At 35.1% G+C, this 22,737-nt stretch overlaps 1 protein-coding gene across 1 annotated transcript in view; it reads right to left on the bottom strand.

The window, feature by feature from the left end:
* Positions 1 to 21,668, bottom strand: part of LOC110030440 (sec-independent protein translocase protein TATB, chloroplastic) — a 29,126-nt gene extending 7,458 nt beyond the window's left edge. The window contains exons 1-4 of the mRNA XM_020733153.1: positions 21,335 to 21,668; positions 16,726 to 16,847; positions 5,024 to 5,083; positions 4,720 to 4,849 (exon numbers count right to left, since the gene is read on the bottom strand). Of these exons, the coding sequence (XP_020588812.1) occupies positions 4,720 to 4,849; positions 5,024 to 5,083; positions 16,726 to 16,847; positions 21,335 to 21,548 (526 nt within the window). The 5' untranslated portion in view covers positions 21,549 to 21,668. The remainder of the gene's footprint in view (positions 1 to 4,719; positions 4,850 to 5,023; positions 5,084 to 16,725; positions 16,848 to 21,334) is intronic.
* Between the last annotated feature and the right edge of the window lie 1,069 nt (positions 21,669 to 22,737).

The following is a 22,737-nucleotide window of genomic DNA, read 5'->3' as shown; positions in this document are numbered from 1 at the left end:
ATTCAAAGTGATATGGTAGTATAAATGTGGATGTTATTAGTAGAATTCACCTTGGTTGGTTGAAGTGGAGGAATGCCTCGGGCCTATTGTGTGATAGAAAAGTATCACTAAAACTGAAAGAAAAATTTTATAAGATGGTAGTGAGACCTGCAATGCTCTGTGGCGCAGGAAGTTGGTCTTTAATAGAGAAGCATAAAACTAAGTTAAGTGTTGTCGAGATGAAAATGATTAGGTGGATGAGTGGCTTTACACTTAGAGACAAAATGTGAAATGAATGATAGGGTTGGTGTAGGGTGTAGCTCCAGTGACGGACAAAATTAGAGAGAGTCGTCTTAGATGGTTGGTTCACATTAAACGTTAGCCATTTGATGATCTTATTAAAAGAGCAGGTGTTTTAGATTCGACTTTTGTTAAGAAAGACAGAGGTAGATCTAGGATGACTTGGGCATATTGTATAAAAAATGATCTTAATTTATTAGAATTAAATGAAAATATGATACTAAATAGGAAACAGTGGAGAAAAAAGATTCATGTAGCTGACCCACTTAGTGGGATAAAGGTTTTGTTGTTGTTGTTGTTAACAATCTATAATAACCGAGGTTTCATTTTCTTTTAGAATTCTTATTTTCAATCATAATTCTTCTATTCATTATTTGCAAGAACTTCTTGAAATATTATTATTGGGAATTTAATATTATTTTATCTCTAAAAGAAAGGCTTTTGGGGAAGAGAAAATAATGGAAAGTGAATAAAATTGGCTATTGGATGTTGAGTGCATGCCTGGGTTCCCTTATGATGCAATAGAAAGGAGAATAGAATTTTAGGGGTAGAGATCATACCTTCACAATATGGTGATTGATCCAATAAGATATCGAAGGGTTAAGCATGCTTTTGTTCAGCATCAGGCTCTTCTTTCTTTTTTTCTCGAGTATAACCATATTAATGGTTTAGGTTCATTAGATAAGGGTTTATTGGAATTATTGTTTCAGGAGGCTACTTCTATTTGCAGAGAAGTCTAAAGGTAACTTGAAACACTGAGGGTTGGTTGGGTGGCTAGAAGATTAAGATTGAGGTAACCAAAATTGCTTTTACTCAAATGATTCCTCTGAAAAAATCTTGAACATAGAATCCTTGAATTTCAGCAACAGAAATATCCTAAAAGTTTTTATTTATTTATTTTTTTGTCTGGGAGTAGAACTTATATCCTTCTTGATTTGAGTATCCTAAGATGTACTTTAGCTCTTAAATAGAATTTTGTGTTATGATGGGGTTAATGGACATAGGAAACTCTCCCAAGTGTTTTAGTTGAAGCAATACATGTATTTTTGGGGAAAAATCAGAGAGGATTTTGGCGGTGTTTGTTTTGTTGGTAAGGTGACTGAATAAGAATGTGCCAGGAAAATTTCAAAGCATTTTGATCGTAGAGTAGGGCCATAGTGATCTCAAGCAGATAGTTTTTTCTTCCTTCAATCTCATTTACTTGTGGGGTGGGAACTCAAGAGCAATCATGGGTGGTGTCATTCTGTGGATAAAATAGTACAATGCTTGATTAAAATATTTCTTCCCATTATCAAACCTGAAACATACCGTTGAATTAGATAATGATCCTTTTAAGTGATGCTTTATAATCACTATCATTGAATAGGGGCAAGAAACGATCATTATGTGTTAAAATATACACGTAAATACTGTTAGAATTTAATTTAGGAAATAATTCATTCCAGTTGGAACTTATGAGAATTAAATTTATTTCCTTTCCTATTTTATGTTTTATGTTGTTTCTTTTATCTCTAAGTAATTGATATGAATTGATTAATTGGAGATATATGTGTTAATATCTTTCATTTCCTGTTATGTCTTTTTTATTGTCTTACCTATTCTAGGATTCATTTAAGGGTTATTTATACTCCCATTTCATATGAATAATAATATTTATTCTGAACTTCAACAAATAGATAGGATAATCACAACTTCATTATAATCAATAGAAATTATATTTTTAATAGTTTTATTGTCATTATTACAAAAAAATTATATTTTATTGTAATAAAAAATTTATGCATCTTAGCATGCACAGATGTAGAAAATTTAATGAAAATATATGCCATGAAGATTGAAAGATAACAAGTTGATATAAAAAATTTGAGGTAGGATAAATCAAAGATTTGAAGCATAATTCCACCAATTTCCTACAGGCTTCATGATTAAAACAAGGACTTTTAACATCTATGGCAAATAAAAATTTTTAACTTGAGAAAATGTTCACATTCAAAATGACATGAAGAAAAGAAAAATAAAAACATAAAATTAACTTTGAAACCTCATTAAAAAACTTTTAACGGAATCACCTAAATCTATATCAAAAGTACGCACTAATTTTTATAATTTACAGTCAACTCAAGGGTACATTCTATACAAGTATGAATGCATGTATGGTCTCTCGTTCGAACTGAAAAAGTTCACACCTATCAATAGAATTTTGCCTGCAGAGGCTCCAATTGAAATCAACATGGTTGATTTTGAACTTCAACAAGGGAAAACTCTCAAGTGTATTTTGTAAGATTTTATGAAGATTTAGTTGGCCGTTATGCATAAGAAAAAAAAAACCCTATTTTTGTAATTTCTGAAAGTCAAGTCATTGGCCTAATAATAAATCCAAATTATAAAATTTGGCATGTACGTGGAATTTTATTCCGTTTAAGTAAATTATAGATTGGAAAAATAGGTGAAATTGTTATTTATTATCTTGAAGATTTTAATAAAAATTATGAGCATAGCCAATCAATTAGTAAATAACTACACCATCCAATGAATTTTGGTCTAACAAAAAAGATATTTGAAGAGAAAAGCAAAATTTTCAACCAACGTCACTGGATACGATCCTATTGGAAGAAAAGACCACGTTCATGCTCATTTTTTAAACACACACACACACATACATTCTATTTGAGCTATCGAAATCAAAATTAATATCAACCTTATTGCCTTCATGTCCAAAAATTAAAATATATTAACACGAAAATTAATTTAATTACACAAGTGTATGAATTTCAATTGGTATGCTCATGATATCATTAATGAATAGTCAAGACTCTGCAAACTTGTAATCGCATTTTTCATATGCAATAAAGCTACTTTAGTTAGAGAAATTTTTATGTTTGAACTTCCCTCCTCCAAGTCAAGAGATTTTGGACCAAAATGTGGTTTAAAGTCTACAATCTTTATGATCAAATAAATCACATCATTCATATTCACATAAAAGAAGAAATATACGAGGATCATTAAATGTCTGCTATTTATTAACATATTAAAAAATGAGAATTATTCGTTGACACGAATAATAATCTAGGAAACTTAATTTTATCCATCTACAAAATACTTCATCAATCAAAATCATATATTAATTACAAACATTATGAATAGTTCAAACACTAAAATATGCTGCATTCATTTGATATTAGAAGCCCTTAGTCATCAATCAGACATGTTCCAAAATTTCTAAGAATAGATGCTCCAAATAGTGCAATACAGTGTTATAAATTATCTATAAGATAAAACCCTTGAATGAAATTTTATATGTAAGCCTAGCTATAAATTAAAAATAACATCAGAGACAATAATTACAAAAAATCAGTTCAAAATATAATTATTTGGCATCATCAAAAGTCCATCATTAATTATTTTCCTATGCTTGAAGGTAGTGAAAACAACATAAAAGCCATGAATTTCTTATATATATTATTCATATGGAATTTCAATAATAATAAGATTTCAGTTTTTTAATTATTTGAGGAAACGCTTCTTGTCCCTTAAGTAATTTCAAGCCCAAAAGCAACCATCGATAATTCAAAAGCAGATATAAACTGCACAAGGAACATGTTTAGGAAATTTATTACAGTAATTGCCCGAAAAACTTGTAATAATCTACAAGAAATTTAATATTTGATGGTTATCTACAGGTCCCAAGATAAACCGATTTTAATGAAAAAACCAAATCAAACAAACCATTAAAATTTGATGGTTCAGTTCAGTTTAACTGAAAATCAGTTAGATCTAAATTTGACGTATTCCTTGACCAGATATATAGTCTGGTTTAGTTTTTGACATTTTGACAAACCAAAATAAGCCAAAACAAAACAATTTCAATAGGACGTTAGAAAAGTCAATAGAGAGATGAGTACAACTCGATTTGCTTCCAAATCAAATCTTATTTGGGACGAACCAAACCGAAATCCTTAACTTCATACAAAAATCAAACCACTCAAATATGAAACTGCATTGAACCAAACAAGTAGATGCGGATTTGGTTTGATTTTCTGTTATGATATATTATTAGTATGTTGATGGTGAAACTGCCCCAGAAGAGACTAGAATAATGTAAATTTACCGAGAATTTCACTTATAAAGCTATGCAGAACGCTGAGCTTAAAATGATGAAAACACAATAAATTGAAGAGCATGTAATTTAATTGCAGAAATAAAAAGGGAACAGAGGATTATTACAAGTTATGATAGCCAAAATGTCGATGCTTAATAGCACAAATGAGTTTGATTCTGATAATGATTGCTGAGATACATTGACTTTTGGAGGAGCAGGACACAAATATAGACTGTTTACGTACCAAAATGGTGTGGTGAAAGAATAAATCTTTTTTTTTATTCGAGTTGGAAAAATAATACGCCATCAATAGTCAAGGGAAAAGTAAAGCATCTGCTTACTTGGATCTGATGTTGTATGCTGGTTCTCATTAAAGATTGACCTGGATCTATAGGCACTATTCGATGAGTTGGTAACTTCATCGAAACCAATCTCTCTCTCAAGTGTGCTCTTGAATTCCCTTGAAACTTCCTGAAGCATGACATCAGCCAATAAAAGATCTTGCACATATAAGATGATAACTGAAGCAGTGGAGAATCCATTTCTTTACAGACTTCATTGTTATTAAATGGGTTCATTAGCAAAATTGATGGAATTTTTTTCCTGTTTACTTTATTCAAGAAAAAAAAAATCAATTTCACAAACCTGAAGCTCTCTAATAGTCGGCTGGAAAGATCTCAAAGTTTTTCCTAAATTCCGGGCAACCTGCACTTTGCATACTTAATTTTAGTAGCTAAAAATAGCGAAGAGAAATCAAAACTAATATTTGTAGCACAACAAGGTTCAAGAGATCTTTCAGCAACCCATTGTTGAAACACTAACTTAATGTTGCATCCCTGGTTTTCATTTGTTTCCAGGATTTAGTAACCTGCCTGGCACAATCTGAACAAAACAGAGTAATGTATGTTCTTATCCACCGGCTTTATGCTTAGAATGAAAAATTGTTTCCTGTAATCACCTTAATCGCGCTCTGTATTCAATGAATATGAAAAGGATGTCTATGTATACATATTGACATAAATAAGCTTGCTTGTTCTTAAATTGCATCACAAGATGATTTTATGTGGGAAGCCTAAAAGCACAACTTGTGTAGAAGTGAACTAAATCCTCAATAAACGCACAACACAAAAAGAAACCAATATTTTAGAATAAAATATAAAAATTAGAAAATGATATGAATACACCAACACAAAGGAAAATTTTGCAAGACGAGATACAAAAAAAAGAGAGAGATATTCTATGATGCTAATCCTTAGGAATAGAAAAACTACAAAATAACTCGTTGGAACTCTTTTTTTAAAAGCATGGTGAATTCAGTGGAGAGGCGATAGTTTTTTTTTTTTTTTTTTCTAATTCCTGCCTCATCTACTAAATAAAATTGGAAATTTCATATAGAACAAGAGCAAACACTCTGAATGCTCTCATATAAATCATAAGGCTGCAAAGTGTCGTGATCATTGTTGTCTTCACAAATTAAGGAGAGGTAAGGATCGAGATCAACGGTAATGCTTGTAGGTGTTGAAGTAACCACTAGTATAAGGCTGGCAAGGCAATGCTTTAATACCTCCAAGTTCTGATTGAAGACCTAAATAGCCTCCAAAGTAGTAAACAGTTGGATTCAATCATTTGATTGTACTATCATGCCCGATTGTTAGATTTCATAAGATCTAGATGAGACTTGAACCATTCAAAGGAACAATGTCCAAAAATTTTGCAGGATGAAAAATATGTTGAGATGCATTCAAATTTAACTCTGCTAATGTCCACAATTTGAAAGACATTCCACGCAACCTTTCCTAAATGAAAAGTAGCATAATCTGAACAGGACTTCGTTCATAGAAGGCTATAAAAAATAAGCTGCAGCATTATCCATTTGTAAATTTTTGACAAATATAAAAGCCAAAAAATTTAGTGGATAGGTTGAAATAATCTAAACAAACTTGAGGGAATGCAATCTAAGCTAGTATTAAAGCGGGGCTCGATTCAAGTGGGAACAATGACCGAAGAAGCAAGGTTAAAGGTGGAGAAGTTCAATGGGATGAACTCCGCTTCCTGGAAGATGCAGCTTGAGAATTTGTTGTATCAGAAAAAATTCTACTTGTCACTACAAGGAATCACAAAGAAACCTGAGTCTATGCCTATGGAGGAATGAGAAGTGTCAGATCAAACGACACTGGATTTGATCAGGTTAACAATTTCCTCATTTGTTGCGTTCACATTGTGAATGAGAAAACTACGGTGAATCTGATGGCGGCATTGTCCAAGTTGTATGAAAAACCTTCTGCTTCTAAATATTTTTTTTATGAAAAAATTATTCAATATGAAAAATGGTGGAAGACAGTTCAGTGGCAAAACATCTCAATAAATTCTAAGATTGTGACTAGCCAGTTGTGTTCTATGGGGATCAAGTTCGATGATGAGGTCAGGGCACCGATGATACAATCTTCTTTGTCGGAAAGCTGGGATGGCTTGGTAACGGAGTTGAGTAATTCTTCAGGGACTTCAAAGTTGAACTACAATGATATGTGTCAGATTCTGAATAAAGAAGTTCACAGAAAAGTAGCGAATGGTGAATCTTCCGGTTCTGGGTTGAATTCAAATAACAGGGAAATGAATCTGGGCAGGAATATAGGCAGAGACAGAATGGGCATTTCAAGAAGAACTGCAAAGCTCCAAGAAAAGTTGGTGGCGAAGGACATGATAGTAGTTTCTCTACTAAAGTCTTCAAAAAAGAAATTCAAAATGACTCCTCGGTGTTATCTTTAGTCAGCATTGAATCCTAGATAGTAGTTTTAGGTGTCACTTTGCATTCTTGCCCAATAAATATGTATTCAAAAACAACACTCAGAGTGATCTAGAGAAGATTTATTTGGGAGATAATAATGTCTGCAGTATAATAGGAAATTGTGATGTTGATATCAAGTTGTCGAATGAAACAATGTGGAAGCTTACTGATGTCAGACATATTCTAAGTTTTAAGAAAAATCTTATCTCTGTGAGCCAACTGACAAAGTCAGGACTCGTGACAACTTTCACAGGTGATTCGTGAAAGGTGATCAGGGGGCCTTAGTGATGCTCGAGGCAACATTGAAGACACCATTTATCTGATCAATGAAAGACTTGATTTCATTGATGTGACTGGAACCAAAGTGGATGCAGGTCTATAGGCACCGTAAGCTTGGACATATGAGCGAGAAAGATATTAAGTCCCTACTTTCAAAGAATAAGATTCAGAGTTTGAAATCAGTTGATCTGAATTTCTGTGAAGACTGTATTTGTGACAAGCAAAAGAAAATTTCTTTCTCCAAGTGTAGCTTATTGGTGAAATCAAAGAAACTGAAGTTAGTGCATACTAATGTATGGAGTCCTACTACAGTTCAATTTATTGGAGGCTCACTATTTTGTAACATTCATTTATGTTCACATGAGAAATATATGAGTTTATCTCTTAAGGTCAAAATCTGATATATTTGAAGTTTTTAAGAAATGAAATGCTACGATAGAAAATGAGACAGACTTGAAGCTGAAGTGCCTCGGATCAGATAATGGAGGTGAGTATCGCGATCAGAAGTTCATGAATTTATATACTACATCAGGCATGAGGTCATTGTCCCAAGGCATCGTAGCATAATGGTGTGGCTGAGCGCATGAACAAAACAGCCACGAAGCGTGCTAGGAGCATGAGGTTTCATTCATGCTTCCCGAAATAGTTTTGGGCTAAAGCAGTTAATACTATAATTTATCTGATTAATTGTAGTTCGTCAATACCTTTGAAGGAAGTTTTACCTGAAGCTTGGAGTGACAAAAAAGTATGTCCATCTCATTTAAGAGTATTTAAGTGTTCTACATATGTGCATGTTGATGCAGGTTTTAGAAACAAGCTTGACTCAAAATCTGTCAAGTGCACTTTTATTGGTATGATTCAGATGAGTTTCGGTATAAGTTTTGGAATTATTAGAATCAGAAATTTATAAAAAGCAAGAATGTCACTTTCAACGAGATGGAGATGTACAAGGATAGTGTTAGAACTATGGGCAATTCGTCTGTTACTTCTGAAATATTCAAATATGTGGAGATAGATTATATTAGTGGTTAAAAGGATGGAGAAAGAAGAAGTGCTCAACCAGAAGAAGCAATGGAAGTTCCTCAGACACCTACTAAGGAAGTCAGGAGATTCGGCATAATGAAACAACTAATACAAAGGTATTCTCCTTCTTTACACTATTTGTTACTAACTAATAGTGTTGAACCGGGGTACTTTGAGGAGGCCGCTCAAGTTGAAGATTCAAGGGATTGGGAGTTCGCCATGGATGAAGAAATGCGGTCTTTGAAGTCAAATCAGCCTTGCTAAAGAAGCTAGGAGATCCAGCAGAGTGAAACAACTCATACAAATGTATTCTCATTCTTTACATTATTTTTTACTAACTGATAGTAGTGAACCAGAGTGTTTTGAGGAGACCACTCAAGTTGAAGATTCTAGGGATTGAGAGTTCAACGTGGATGAAGAAATGCGATCTTTGGAGTCAAATCAAACTTGGGATTTCCAAATGACAAAAAAATACAGCACAACAAGTGGGTCTCCAGGCTGAAAGAAGAGTCGGACTATAGCAAGTGCTACAAGGCAAGACTTGTTGTAAAGAGTTTCCGACATAGGCAAGAAGTGGATTATGCAAAGATATTCTCGCCAGTGATGAAAATGACGACTGTAAGGGTTGTGCTAAGTCTGGTAGGAGAAGAAGATTTATATCTGGAGTAAATGGATGTAAAAACAACTTTCTTATATGGAGATCTGAAAAAGAAACTAAACATGGTGCAGCCATAAGGTTTCAAGCTTCTAGACAAATAAAGTTTGCTCTGCAGATTGAAGAAGAGTCTCTATGGCTTGAAGCAGATCATGAGACAGTAGTACAGAAGGTTTGACAAGTTCATGTCAGACAATAGGTAATTGAAGTGTCAGGCAGACCATTGTTGTTTCATCAAACACTTCGGTAATTGTTAAATTTTGCTTCTTTTGTATGTATATGACATGTTGATTTTTCTCGTTCTCGAGTTTTTCCACATAAAATTCTTGTGTGTTTTTCTGATTGTTTTGATTTTTCTTATGTGTTTAAATTTATTGTTCCAATTTTCTCGAATCCTGTGATCATATTCCACTGTGAAACCAGGAGATTCTTTCGGAGTAATTTCTTCCAACAAACTTTTTGTATTCGTTCAAAACTTTTTGCCAGGTTATGAGATCCGAAAAAATATTATATATGTATATATTTATGTATTATTGATACATAATATTATAAAAACCTATCTTATCAATTTGACAGTTGTTTACATTTCATATAATGAGATGAGGATAGTGGCGGCCTTTCTGTCTTTTTTTTTTTACTTCAATTTCTCAATTTGAATCATGTAATTATGAATATGTGTGCGCATTACAAAATTACAAAAATCTTTATTTATTAACTAAATTTGAATTTTAGTCCTCTTTCAAAACTTTTTGGCTGCTTGTGAGATCCAAAAAATATTAGATACATATATATTTATGTATTATTAATATATAACATATAAAAATCTATATTATCAATTTGACTTTTGTTTATATTTCATATAAAGAGATGAGCATGGTGGTGGCATTTCTGCTTTTTTTTCCCCTAATCTTTGTCCATTTCCTCGGCTTACAAAGAAAAAAAAGAAGCATCTCATGCCAACAGTAGGGGCTAAACACTTTGATGGGCTTCTTCACCCACGAAAACTCCATTACACTACTCTGCCCCACGATCCCACGAACAGTCCAATTGCCGCAATGCTTAGTGGTTAGGGTTAAAAAAATAATAATTTCAAAAGGCCTAGTCAGTGGGAGCACGAGCCTCCTTGCCCCAACTGTAGCTCCCATCGTGTGAGATCACCAATGAATAGTTTATCTACTTCAAGATATTACACGATTTTGGGAGAAAATCCTATTGACGCGGACGTCTCCATGGTGCGAACCTGACTTGTTTCCAGAGTTACACAAGAAAAAAAGATCTAACGACTTTCAGACATTTTCTTTCCAATTTTTTGCAAGTTTCCTACTTTCCTTTCCTTCCTTACTATTCATTTCCTATATATGTTTTGCATTAGAGTTTACACGAAGAGTTTTTTACGTGAGTTTGTTTATGACAGTCAGTCTCCTCCTTTCTCCTTTCTCCTTTCGAGGGCAGTATTTGAGGGTTTGGATGGTACTCCGGTTGTACCTCTCTCCATATCCCCTTCTCCATCCTCCTCACGTCGCTCCTCTTTACTTTATCTCGTCGTAATCGCCCGCAATAGCAGCTTTTGTTGTTGTTTCCTGCAGTTCCATCATTTCCAGCCACCCCTCTCACTTGCCGGCCTTGTTGCTGCCCGCACACCTGCCCTCCACCCTTTCCCAACCTCTCTGCATTGCTTCCCACTATTTCTTTCGCTACCGTCACCCGAAACTATAGGAAATCACTATTTTCCTGCAGTATTTCGCCTTCCCAGCCACCTTTTCCTCCCTGGACTTGCCGCCCACCCCAGAAAGCCACCCCACTGCTGTCCTCCCTCATTTCAGCATCTGAGGGCAGCTTATTCTTGTTGGTTCCTGTTGGTTACAGCAATTCCCTGCGTGTTGCCGCCTAGGACAGCAAGCTGACATTGCCTTTCCACAATTTCCCCAGTCTTGCACCTTCCCGACCTTTTCGCTACCTTCCAAGTCCTTTATGGTCACCACTACCACTCAAGATCCACCTTAGTTGAGTGTTTATGTCCTCTTTGTTGCTATTTCCAATTTTCGGGTGTCTAGTTGTTATATTTTTCCCTTTAAGTGTGTTAATTGCAACGGTCTCTTTGCTTCCAGTAATAATATTTGTTTTTTCTATCATGGTTTGGATTAACTCTGATATACTTTGGAATCAAAACTAACATAACCCTAATCCTATCATAGGGTTTCTAGCACCCCCAATATCACCCCCCACCCAAAAATTTTTCTTCTCCCTCCACCCTACACACCTCCTTCCACCTACCTACACCCAAAACCCTAACCACACCCTTGAGGAGACAATTGCAGGAATTTGATTAGGAATTTACCATGGACAACATGCAACAGCTACTCCGCCAAGTGCTAGACTTGATGTCATTTAGGAAAGAACCCGGAGTAGGAACAACACCTGAATCTCTTCCGTAGGGATGATTGCAGTCGGCAAGACATGTCAACAGTTTGTGGTACAATATCAATGGATGCCTAGAGCTGAAGTGCCTGTTGGAAGATATAGAGATGAGGTGTTTGGTGGAGGATAGAGATAAAATGTATGTTAAAGGATACATAGATGAGACGTCTGTTAGAGGATACAAAGATGAAATGTCTCTTAGAGAATGTAAAGATGAAGTGTTTGTTAAAAGATATAAAGAAGACATGCCTATTGAAGGATACAGAGATCTGGGAATGAGAGTGGACCTACAAGACTTCAATGGGAGAATGGATCCAGATGATTTCCTCGAGCGAATGCAAATTATTGAGCAAATCTTTGAATAAAAGGAAGTGCCTGATGGCTGAAGAATGAAGCTTGCCTCCATCAAGCTGAAGAATATTTCTTTGTTGTAGGAGAACATGAAGAGGGAGAGACGGAGAGGACATGACATAATCACTTCTTGAGAGAAAATGAATGAGGCAATGTGGCAACAATAGCTACTCGCACAGTACCACTAGAATATTGCTTGAAGCTCCACTATCTGCGGTAGAGGAGCTATCTTTGGAGGAGCACACAGCAGAATTTATGCAACTAAATTTGATATGTGAGCTGAAGAAGATAGAGAACCAAACCATATCCAGGTACTTGGGAGTCTTGAAGCCCGCCATCAGTAATGTCGTTCAACTGCAATGCTATTAGACACTGAGGGACAAGTAGATCTTAGCACTGCAAGTAAAGAGATAATAGAAATGGAAGCAGAAGCAGCAACCACCTCTGGTCAGACAACCACTCACAGTTGGAGAATTTAGAAGGAGCACACCTCAGGAAGTGGAGCAGACTGATCAAGAGTATGACAATGCCACTCAGAATAAAAAGAATCTTGAGAAAGCAACCCGCCCACTACAGTTCCAGCCAGATAATGCTTCAATGTCATGATTTTGGACACGTCGCTTCTAATTGTCCGACGAACCGAGTTGTGTTTATCACCGAGCAGGGTGTAGTGAAGGAATGAGCGAAGAGAAAGTAGTTAAAAGGGTGAATAGCCTTCTTCCACCGCATGACGACGAGATGCTTATGATTCGACAAATCTTACAAACTGAAACTATGAGGGATGAGCAGTCGAATATAAGTGACACGCAATCCTAATTTGAAAGATTAAGTAGAATATAAGTGACACACAGTCCTAATTTAGTTCCTAAGTGCGCCCCCATAAGATTGGATCGATATGGATGGCTGCTCGCAAGTTGGGAAAACTCAAGTGTTTTGGGTGATAGTGTAGCCAACAACGGGATCCATATGCTCTTAGGGACATAGTCGAATATCCTTCAACTTCTTAAGGTTACAACAGCTTCGCTACTTTCATTGTGTTTGATCTGATTTCATACTATAAGGAAACAAAAGCTTCAACAGATGGAGTTGAAGCTTCCCTAACCCAAGGAAACTGACCCACCGATCTTCCACGTGTGGACTCGACGTAGTTCCCGGGTCGCATGAGAAATGTAGAACCAAATCAAATTGTTTTAAGTCGTTTTCTTTCCAGCAAGTTTCCTACTTTCCTTTCTTTTCTTTCTAGTTATTTCCTACATATGTGTTATATTAGAGTTTGAATGAGAAGTTTTTGGCATGAGTTTGTTTAGGACAGCCGCCAGCATTTGGCTTCGCCATTCGAGGGATTTATTAAGGATTTAGGTGGTGCTCTGGTTGTATCTCTCTCCCGAGATGGTGATTATCTTCCCTATCCTCTTCCCAATTTTCACCAAGTCACTCCCCAGTAGTTTATATCATTCTCCGTCCGCAACAACTGTCTATAGTTCCTCCATTTCCAACCACCGCTTGCTGCCCCACACACCCGCCCTCCACACTTTCCCAATCTCCCTGCATTGCTTCCTGACTATTTCCTTCATTTATGTCACCCGGAACAGCAGAAAATCACTATTTTCCTGCAGTATTTTACCCTCCCAGCCACCTTTTTCTCTCCCAAACTTGGCACCATCCCACTGTTGTCCTCCCTCATTCCAACATCCCAGGTATCGGTTCCTGCTGGTTACAAAAACTCCCTGCATGCTACAGCCCAAGACAGCAAGTTGACGTTGCCTTCCACGGTTTCCTCATAGCCCCGCACCTTCCCAACCTTGTCGCCACCTTCCAAGCCCTTAACAGTCACCACCACCACTCGAGATCTACCATAGTTGAGTGTTTGTATCATTGTTGTTGTTATTTCAAATTTTCGCCTGTCTAGTTGTATTTTTTCTTGCAAATGTGTTGATTGTAATTTGTGAGCATCTACTTGCTTTAAGTAATAATAGTTACTTTTCCTATTGTTGTTTGAGTTAACTCTGGTATCACTTAGAAAATGAAAACGCAAAAAATAACTCATCATTTCAAGAATAGTGCCGAATTCAAATCAAAGCAATTGCTTGAAAGATCCACGAACTCCTGTGAATTAAAATTATTTTAGGAGATTTAAAAATTTAGTCTTGCGTATCATGACAATAAATATGCAATCAACATTGATTATAATTTTGTATAGCACGACCATACCAAAAAAGTGAAAGTGGACAGATATTTTATAAAAAAAACATAAAAAATTAATTATTTTGCACTTTATATGTCGCAAAAAAAAAACAATTTACTAAAATATTTTCTAAAGATCGGTAAATCTCAATCATACAATTTGAGAGAGAATGTTAAATGACCATTAGATCAAGAAGAGCCAATGGAGTGCTAGATATAAGAATTATAAGCCATGAATTCATTGCTTAGAAGAAATACCGCCCTCACAAACTCATATTAAAAAAGAAAAAAAAAACACATATTGCTCTCTTGGCATCAATCCTTAAATAGATCAAACAACAGGATAACTAAGAGCAATTTTTTGTGTTTTTTATTGCAATTTTTTATTTTTATTTATTTTTATATAGGTTTGTGTATAAATAGTCATTGAAAGAATGAAAAATACAAGTTTTCCTAACCACTTCTTCTCAGCAAATGGGATAATCCATGTCTAATAAAGATAATTGTATTAATCTAAACCAAACCAAACTGCATTTTTCAGGTGGATTCATAGTATTAGAGCCCAGTTTTAGTTTCTAAGACATTAAACGGGGAAATTCATGTCAGATCTCACTTCCAGATATTGGGAAATCTGTTGTGGCAAACCATCTTATGATAAATTGGAATTTTTTATATTTAAACTCTTGAAACAATTTCTAAATTTAACAGAATAGTTTAAATAAGACCGATCAAGAATCACACAAAAAGAAATATAATTTTCTTGGTTTGGTCGGATCATGCTATATAAATGTTGCTATGATTAAAAATCTTGCATCAAGTCCTCAACAAAGTCAATTTTTTTATTAATTGGGATAGAGAGGCCAAATCAACCTATTCACAACCCTAAAAATTATAGTGCCCGAAGAGATAAATGACCATTCTTGTCTTTCGATTACATATATTGGCAGCTCTATCCAAACTTTCTATAAATTCAATTAATAAATGGCCATTTTGTTACCCTAAACTTGAATTTTTTATCCAGTCTAACAAAATAATTAAAATCTGGAACAAGGCGCTAAATCCTTTCAGGAACCTCATAAACAATTACATTCCAAACAAATGCTTTTATTTGATGCATATTATTGTACCTGTCCAGAGTTCGCCAACAACTAGTTCTCAAATGCCACACAATTTAATAAAAGGGCACTTACATACATACCACCCAATTCATATGGATTTTCATATCTAACACCTAAACTTTACCTTTTACATTTATACCACCCAAATCTTTCATATCACATCAAACATACCACTTTTTTAACATTTAAACTGTGAAATACATCTTTTCACGCATAGGTAAGGTGACATACGTAAAAATTAAAATTTAGGTGTTAGATATGTAAAGACATAGGGATTGAATGGTATGTATGTAACTCTTCCTTTAATAAAACAATTTTCTCATTCTCCCTTGAAGAGGCGGCACATAAATTGATGTGGGCGTCCAGGTGCCATAGGGGCAGCAATTGCCGTGTCTCCCATTCTGGACCGATTCAGTCCAAGCAGAGAAAGGACCGGTAACCAAGGCGCCATAGGCGCGGCAATTGTTGTGTTTCCCATCATAGACTGGTTCGGTCCAAGCAGAAAAGGGACCGACCGATCCTTCCAAGCAGGGATTTGCCGTTTATTGGGAGTGGGGTTCACGGGTTAGTTCACCTAAATTTACATATGTTTTTTTTGTCATATTTTAGAGGAGTTTTGTGAGTTTTCTCTTAGACAGTCATCGGCATCTCAGGTTTTTCCGGCTAGGGTTGTATCCAAGTGTCGAGGGGTGCTCCAGTTGTATCTCACTCCCAAGATGGTGACTATCCTCAACTATCCTTCCTCTGCATACCTCCCTCTGCTGCCTCCTTCGCCTTCCCTGCTGCAGCCGCCTAGAAGAACAGCGCCTGTGCTGTTCCGGTAGCCACCAAACCTCACTGCCGCCTTATCCACCTTCTGTTGCTGATTCCTCATGTCCTGCCAATCCGGCTGCCAACCCCGTGCTGCCCTCCTGCAATCCCCCACCGTCCAGCTTCTCCTCACTGCCATCCAGCAGGTCCAACCGCCAGCAACCTTTGCTGCCCCCTCCCTGCAGATCCAACCCCTGACTTCCCAGCAGCCATGCCCACCTCTGTACTGCTGCCCTGCGTCCAGCCCCCATACTTGCTGTCATCCCTGAACCGCAGTCCACACCCCTTTTGTAGTTGCTACTGCTGTCCACCAACCCCCATATCATCATTCCAGCCACTTGTGGCCCCTTCCAATCCTCATAACTGATCATCACCACATTAGGATCGAACCCCTAGTGTGAGTTTGTGTATTGTGTAGTTGTTATTTCATATTCCCTTTGTATGTTTGTAACTCTCTATTTGAATTCAGCAAAAATATTTGACTTTCCTATTATTCCTTAGTTCAACTCCGGTGTCATAAACATTCCCAAAAAATAGAAAACATCAGCCATTACTAAAAATGGGAGAAGCTTTGTAGCTAAAAGGAATATTTCAAGCTTAAAGCATACCTAATAGTTGCTGCATCATCCAAAGTACAACATCTAAAACTAATTGTGGATTAAAAAATTTTGAAAGTTCCTGGTCAATACTAGAGAGACTCGTTAAGTCAGACTAAAGAATTTACCTCTGCTAGACCTTTAGGTCCAAACACCAACAGAGCCACCACACCAATTACTAGAATTTCTGGAGCTCCAACTCCAAATAGAGAAGCATAGGCAACCATACATCTAGACGTCCTCTTCTTCCCTGTGATATAGAAGGCAAGAAAAAGGCAAATAAATAGGTCTTCCTTCAATGTAAAATTTACTAGGAGACAGACACGTTTCCAAATTCCTAATTTTATTTATGAATTTGGCAATGGGATAAGCAGAAATAACCCGAGTAGTTGATATTTATCCACGAAAATTAGATATCATTGTGTTCACTTCAACCTCGAAATTCATGTGAAATTCAAATGGAAGGATTTTTCTGTTAAATTTGTGTTTCTCTGAATCCAAGGTTTACAAGAAAAAAACTAATTTTATGTAAAATAAACTGTTGTGAGAGAATATGTGAACATAAAAAGTAAAAAAATAAAGCGATCAAATATTGAAAAAAGAAAACAAGATTCATGTAACTCGGCTAAAAAAGCTACATCACAAGAGAAGAGAAATAATACGGTCTATCACAAAAAAACAACAAAAATGTATGAAATCAATGTAAAACAAGAAAACATTCTTCTATAAACCAAAATATACCCAATCTTATCAAAAAAGAAAAGTCTTAAATCTTTAATACAGAAAAAAAAAACATAAAAGAGAAATGAGTAAAGAAAATTCAACAAAGACTAAAAATTACTCGCTAAAAGTTTCTAAAAATGGTACTTACCCATTTGTTTTTGGAACATCAAAACATTATTAACACTAATATACTTTCACCATATTAAAATAGTACTTAATGATCATAGAAAAAAAATTTCCTTCTTATTGGTCTTTCTCTCTTATTTAACTCCAATACATCTTTAATTTTCATTTTCAGCTTACACTCAAATTAGTCCTTTGCCAAAATGCAATTCATGATTATGCAACAATTTCTTCAACATCAATGCATCTGAGTCCCACTCCTAGTTAATAGATTTATATAAGTTTAAGGAGGAGAGTTTCAAATATAAATAAAGTTTAAATTTAAACTTGGAGTAATCCAAAATAATTTCTTTAAAAATTTTTAAACTTGATTTTATACCAAAACAATTTTTTTCTTTAAAGGAATGGCCTGAGGCTATTATACGAGCTCTAACCATCCCTCATGCGCCTAAAAATTCGAGTACCACACCCTATACTCGGGGGCAATCGAACCCTAGACTAGAGAGGACTTATAATTGACAAGCAGATGCCCGACCAACTTATATGAGTACAAATACTTGAAAATCATATAACCTCAATAATAGACCTCTAAAACACTATTGTTGCACATTTAAATAAACCCATTAATGTCAAAAGTCAACTGACGCCGAGTTTTCATAACCCCAAAGTAGCTATGACCTCATTGTAGCATTATAAAGGTATGACCAAGCAGCAACAACAACAACAACAACAACAACAAAACCTTTATCCCACTAAGTGGGGTCGGCTACATGAATACTTTTTCTCCATTGCGTCTTATTTAGGTCATATTTTCATTTAATTCTAATAAATTAAGATCATTTTTTATACAATATGCCCAAAACTTCCTAGGTCTGCCGCTGCCTTTCTTAACATAAGTCGAATATAAAACATTTACTCTTCTAATCAGATCATCAGATGGTCGACGTTTAATGTGACCAAACCATCTAAGACGACTCTCTCTAATTTTTTCCGTCACTGAAGCTACACCAACCCTATCACGGATATATTCATTTCGCATTTTGTCTCTAAGTGTGAAGCCAATCATCCACCTAATCATTCTCATCTCGACAACACTTAAATTAGTTTTTTGCTTCTCTTTTAAAGGCCAACATTCAGCGCAATAGAGCATTGCATGCCTCACCACCATCTTATAAAATTTTCCTTTCAGTTCTATCACACAATAGGCGTGAAGCATTTCTCCACTTCAACCAACCAACTTGAATTCTACTAATAACATCCTCATCAATATCACCATCACTTTGAATAATAGACCCCATATATCTAAAGCGTTCACACCTTTAATAATTTGATCATTCATATTTACATTTCTGTCACTAGAGCTACTACTACTAAAATTACATTCCAAGTATTCAGTTTTAGTTCTACTCAAATGAAGGCCTTTAGACTCCATAATTCAAGTTTTTTCCTAAGCTTTTTCTCGCGCCTTATCCACGAGAAGGATATCGTTAGCAAAAAGCATACACCAAGGTACATCCTCCAGAAGGCGTCCAGCAGTGTCCAGCAAGACCATCCATAACTAAAGCACAAAAGATTGGGCTTAAAGCTGATCCTTGATGTAAACCAGCAGAAATAGGAAAATATTTGGTCAATCCTCCTTCGGTTCGAAAACAAGTAACAACTCTTGTATAAATATCATTAATGACTTGAACATAAGTCATATCAACACCATTCTTCTCAAGAACTCTCCAAAGAATCTCTTGGAACCTTATCGTAAGTTTTTTCTAACTCAATAAAAATCATATGTAGATCCTCCTTATTATCTCTGAACTTCTCCATCAAACCTCTCAATAAATGTATAGCTTCCATAGTAGGCCTACCTGACAGAAATCTAAATTGATTATGAAAAATCTTTGTAATACGTCTTAACCTACGTTCAATTACCCTCTTCCATAGTAGCACCCTCCTATTTTACCTTCATGAGAGCCAATGAATCTAAATAAACTTTATGAACTTGAATGCATCTCCCGAGAGCATGCATCTTACTTGGCCAACCCTAAACAAATAAACTAAATACTTCATGAAGTCTAGTACATGTGTAACTCTTATCGACAATGTAGTCAAAGCATCTTCTACCCTTAACTTCATAATGTCCAAAAAAGCATAATCATCAACACAGCACCTATTCGTGAAAAATGGTTACTTATGATAGCAATTATAGTATGAACAATTTGAATCTAAAAACCATCAACTGTATCATTTGAGTCAAAAAATAAAAAAAAGAGAAGTACTTAAATCTGTATACAGCAAATTTTGATAACATTGGCATCTACTAACTCATTTGTTTTGTTGTTATCATTGGAGCATTGCTCTTTCCTCTTCAAACCAAGAGAAACTCAGTAAGAATGCTCTTTTCTTTTTTAATTAAAGGAAAATCCTTTTACTTGGCATGAAACTTATATATACCATTACTGTAGGTAGGCATTGCCTTGAAATATACTGAATCCTATGTAATTTGGTCAAAATAATCATACATCCAATGGGGGAGGAGAAACTATCCAATCCATCATATATATATATATATACAAGAAAACATACTTATCCAAACCAAATTCCGCTGTTTCTAACCAAAAAAATTTCAAATCTCTCATGCCAAGAAAAAGAGAGACCGTTTATTGAAAAATTATTAAAAGGGTACCTTCCAGACTATGTATAGAATACATCAAGATAATACTCAACAGTCACAAACAACCATTTTTTTCTTATCTCTCTACTTAATTCCAATACTCAATTAGCACCCAATGTATTCCTTCATCAAAACCCAACCCATAGCAACGCATCAAATTCTAAAGCACCACTACATTTTGTTCCTTTCCTGTCTTAAACATATTTATAGAAGTTTAAGGAAATTAATTTCAAATCAAAATCATGTTTAAATTTTGACTTGAAATATCTGAAAACAACACATTCTCTGACAATTCTTTAAACATATTTAGTCACAAATATTAAAAGATAATTTGTAATCAGGGCTAACAACAAGTGCACTCTGAACAAGTTTGATTCAACTTTAAATTAAAAATTTTGATTCAAACTTGATTAATATCGCTTCAAACTATATTCTGAGTTAACTTGAATTATATTCAAGTGAGCCAAGGAAATCAAATTATATTCAAGTTTGGAATGGAACTCAAAATTGACTTGAAATTTCTTCAAATTGAGTCAACTTCAAACATGTTTTAAGTTTTCTTGCCCTTCAAACATGTTTTAAGTTTTCTTGCCGTTCATATTTGCAATTCTGTGAAACCACCTACTTTAAACTTTACGTGTATTCTAACAAATTATTTGCTCAAAATCCTAAATAAAGAGTCCAGCTTGAGACTTTTCTCAAGCTACGGCATCAGTGCCACCGCCATCACTGCCAATGACTGGATCTACAATTTTCAATCACCAAACAATCAAGAGGAGGAGTGGAAGTAGAGGGATTTCAATAGTGTGAAGTTTAGTCCAACATATTGGTTGGAATTTTGTGAAGACTTCTCCCGTTTCCAAAGAAAAATATGAGACTCGTCCCTTCTCACATGAGCATTCCAAACAATAGTACGTTAAACGGTGGAGTGTAAACTCCTCATTCATATGGAGATGTTTGAAACTTTAGGGTAAGGGTACACCAGCAGTAACCCATGGAAATGGGAGACCGAGACACTGGAGGCATCCCTTCAACTTAATATTAATTATTAGTTTTCATCTTCATAATTTCTGAAGAACGTCAAACCAAAACCCACCCAGACACACGCCACACGCAGACAAACAAAAGGTTTTCCTGGAAGTTGGAAGATGGCCGTGACCTAAAGATCCAGCATTTGAAGCCTTATGCCCGAAGCAGGAAAAAAGTATTAAGAAGCAAATGGTTACCTAGTTGTTTACAATTACTGGGGAATGATTGGCAGACATGCCTCAGTCCTATCCATGGCGAGTAAACACGAAGACCGAACCGAGAAGACGACCCTTCGGGATGAAACGCTTGGTTCTTGGAGCTCATAACTGAGGAAGGAGATGGCAGACACTGAACTGGTCTTAGCCGGAGGCAGCAGCATGGCGCCACTGCACCGAAGAGGGCCGCAGTCATAGCTACGGTATTGCAAGCGGGGAGTTGAACGGGAAGAGAACCCGGCCGCTCCTCAAGTTCTAAATCCGTTGCTGCAAGGCTGCAAGGGTCACGACAAATGGCACTCCATTTTCCATTTTTTTTTCCAAAAATTTACATAGATAGCACACAAGTCATATGTATTTACTTATGTAACACATAAAATTTGATATTTATACTTAGAACACTAAAATCATTTGGATGTACACTACAGGGTTCATGAGAAGTATTTCACTCTCAAAAAGTTAATGATTGTGATAATTTTGTTGTCATATTAAAACTTTGTATTGTAATTGTAAATTCACCTTTTATATATGTCAGATATATAAATACATGACTTGTGTGACATGTATATGAATTTTATATATATATATATATATATATATATGAAACTATTTTTTTTTTATAAAACTTAACAGCACTAAAACTTTTTCACATTTCTTTTGACTTTTTGGTAATTCAAATATTGTTATTATGTAAATTATTATTAGAATAAATAGTCATTTTGAGTGATTATAATGATTCACTCTCTATATTATGGGCTAATTTTTTTAATATAAATTATCTTATTTTATTAATATTCTTGAATTATTACCTCTTAATAATGTTAACCCCAGCAAATTAACATGTGGTATCATTTCTTATGACAAACATATTTTCTAGAACCGTCATTGAGGGTAAATAATCTTAGAGAGCCTATAAGATTAGAGGAGACCTTTCAAAAATTTCTTCTTGAATAAATATGGATGCTCTAATTTATTTAAAATATATTTTATACAAAATAAGATTTACATCTTTTTCTATCTCTTCATGAAATCATCCTATAGAAAAAGACTCATATAATTGCCCATTTTAATTCGACACTTGTACATTGCAATCATCTTAATAATGCAAGTGTTATTATAGTTGTGATGTGATGTAATCAGAGATATTTTATCATTTATTGTTGACATTTTGTTTGCATTAGGAAGCCTTGGGAGGATAGGTGCTTAGAGATTTGTACTCTATTCTAAATGAGTTTTTACTAATTTATAGTGCATTTAATATTTATAGTTGATGTTTATAATGTTTTGTGATTAGTATTATTTAGTTATCTATAATGCTAAAATTCTTAGGATCACACATAATTTGCTTAGAAATTAAATTTATTTAAAATGAATATATATATATA

Source organism: Phalaenopsis equestris, unplaced genomic scaffold (assembly GCF_001263595.1).
Source record: "Phalaenopsis equestris unplaced genomic scaffold, ASM126359v1 Scaffold000717, whole genome shotgun sequence".
Classification (NCBI taxonomy): domain Eukaryota; kingdom Viridiplantae; phylum Streptophyta; class Magnoliopsida; order Asparagales; family Orchidaceae; genus Phalaenopsis; species Phalaenopsis equestris.
The sequence above is the reverse complement of the archived record's forward strand: the minus strand, read 5'-3'. Positions and strand labels throughout refer to the sequence as shown.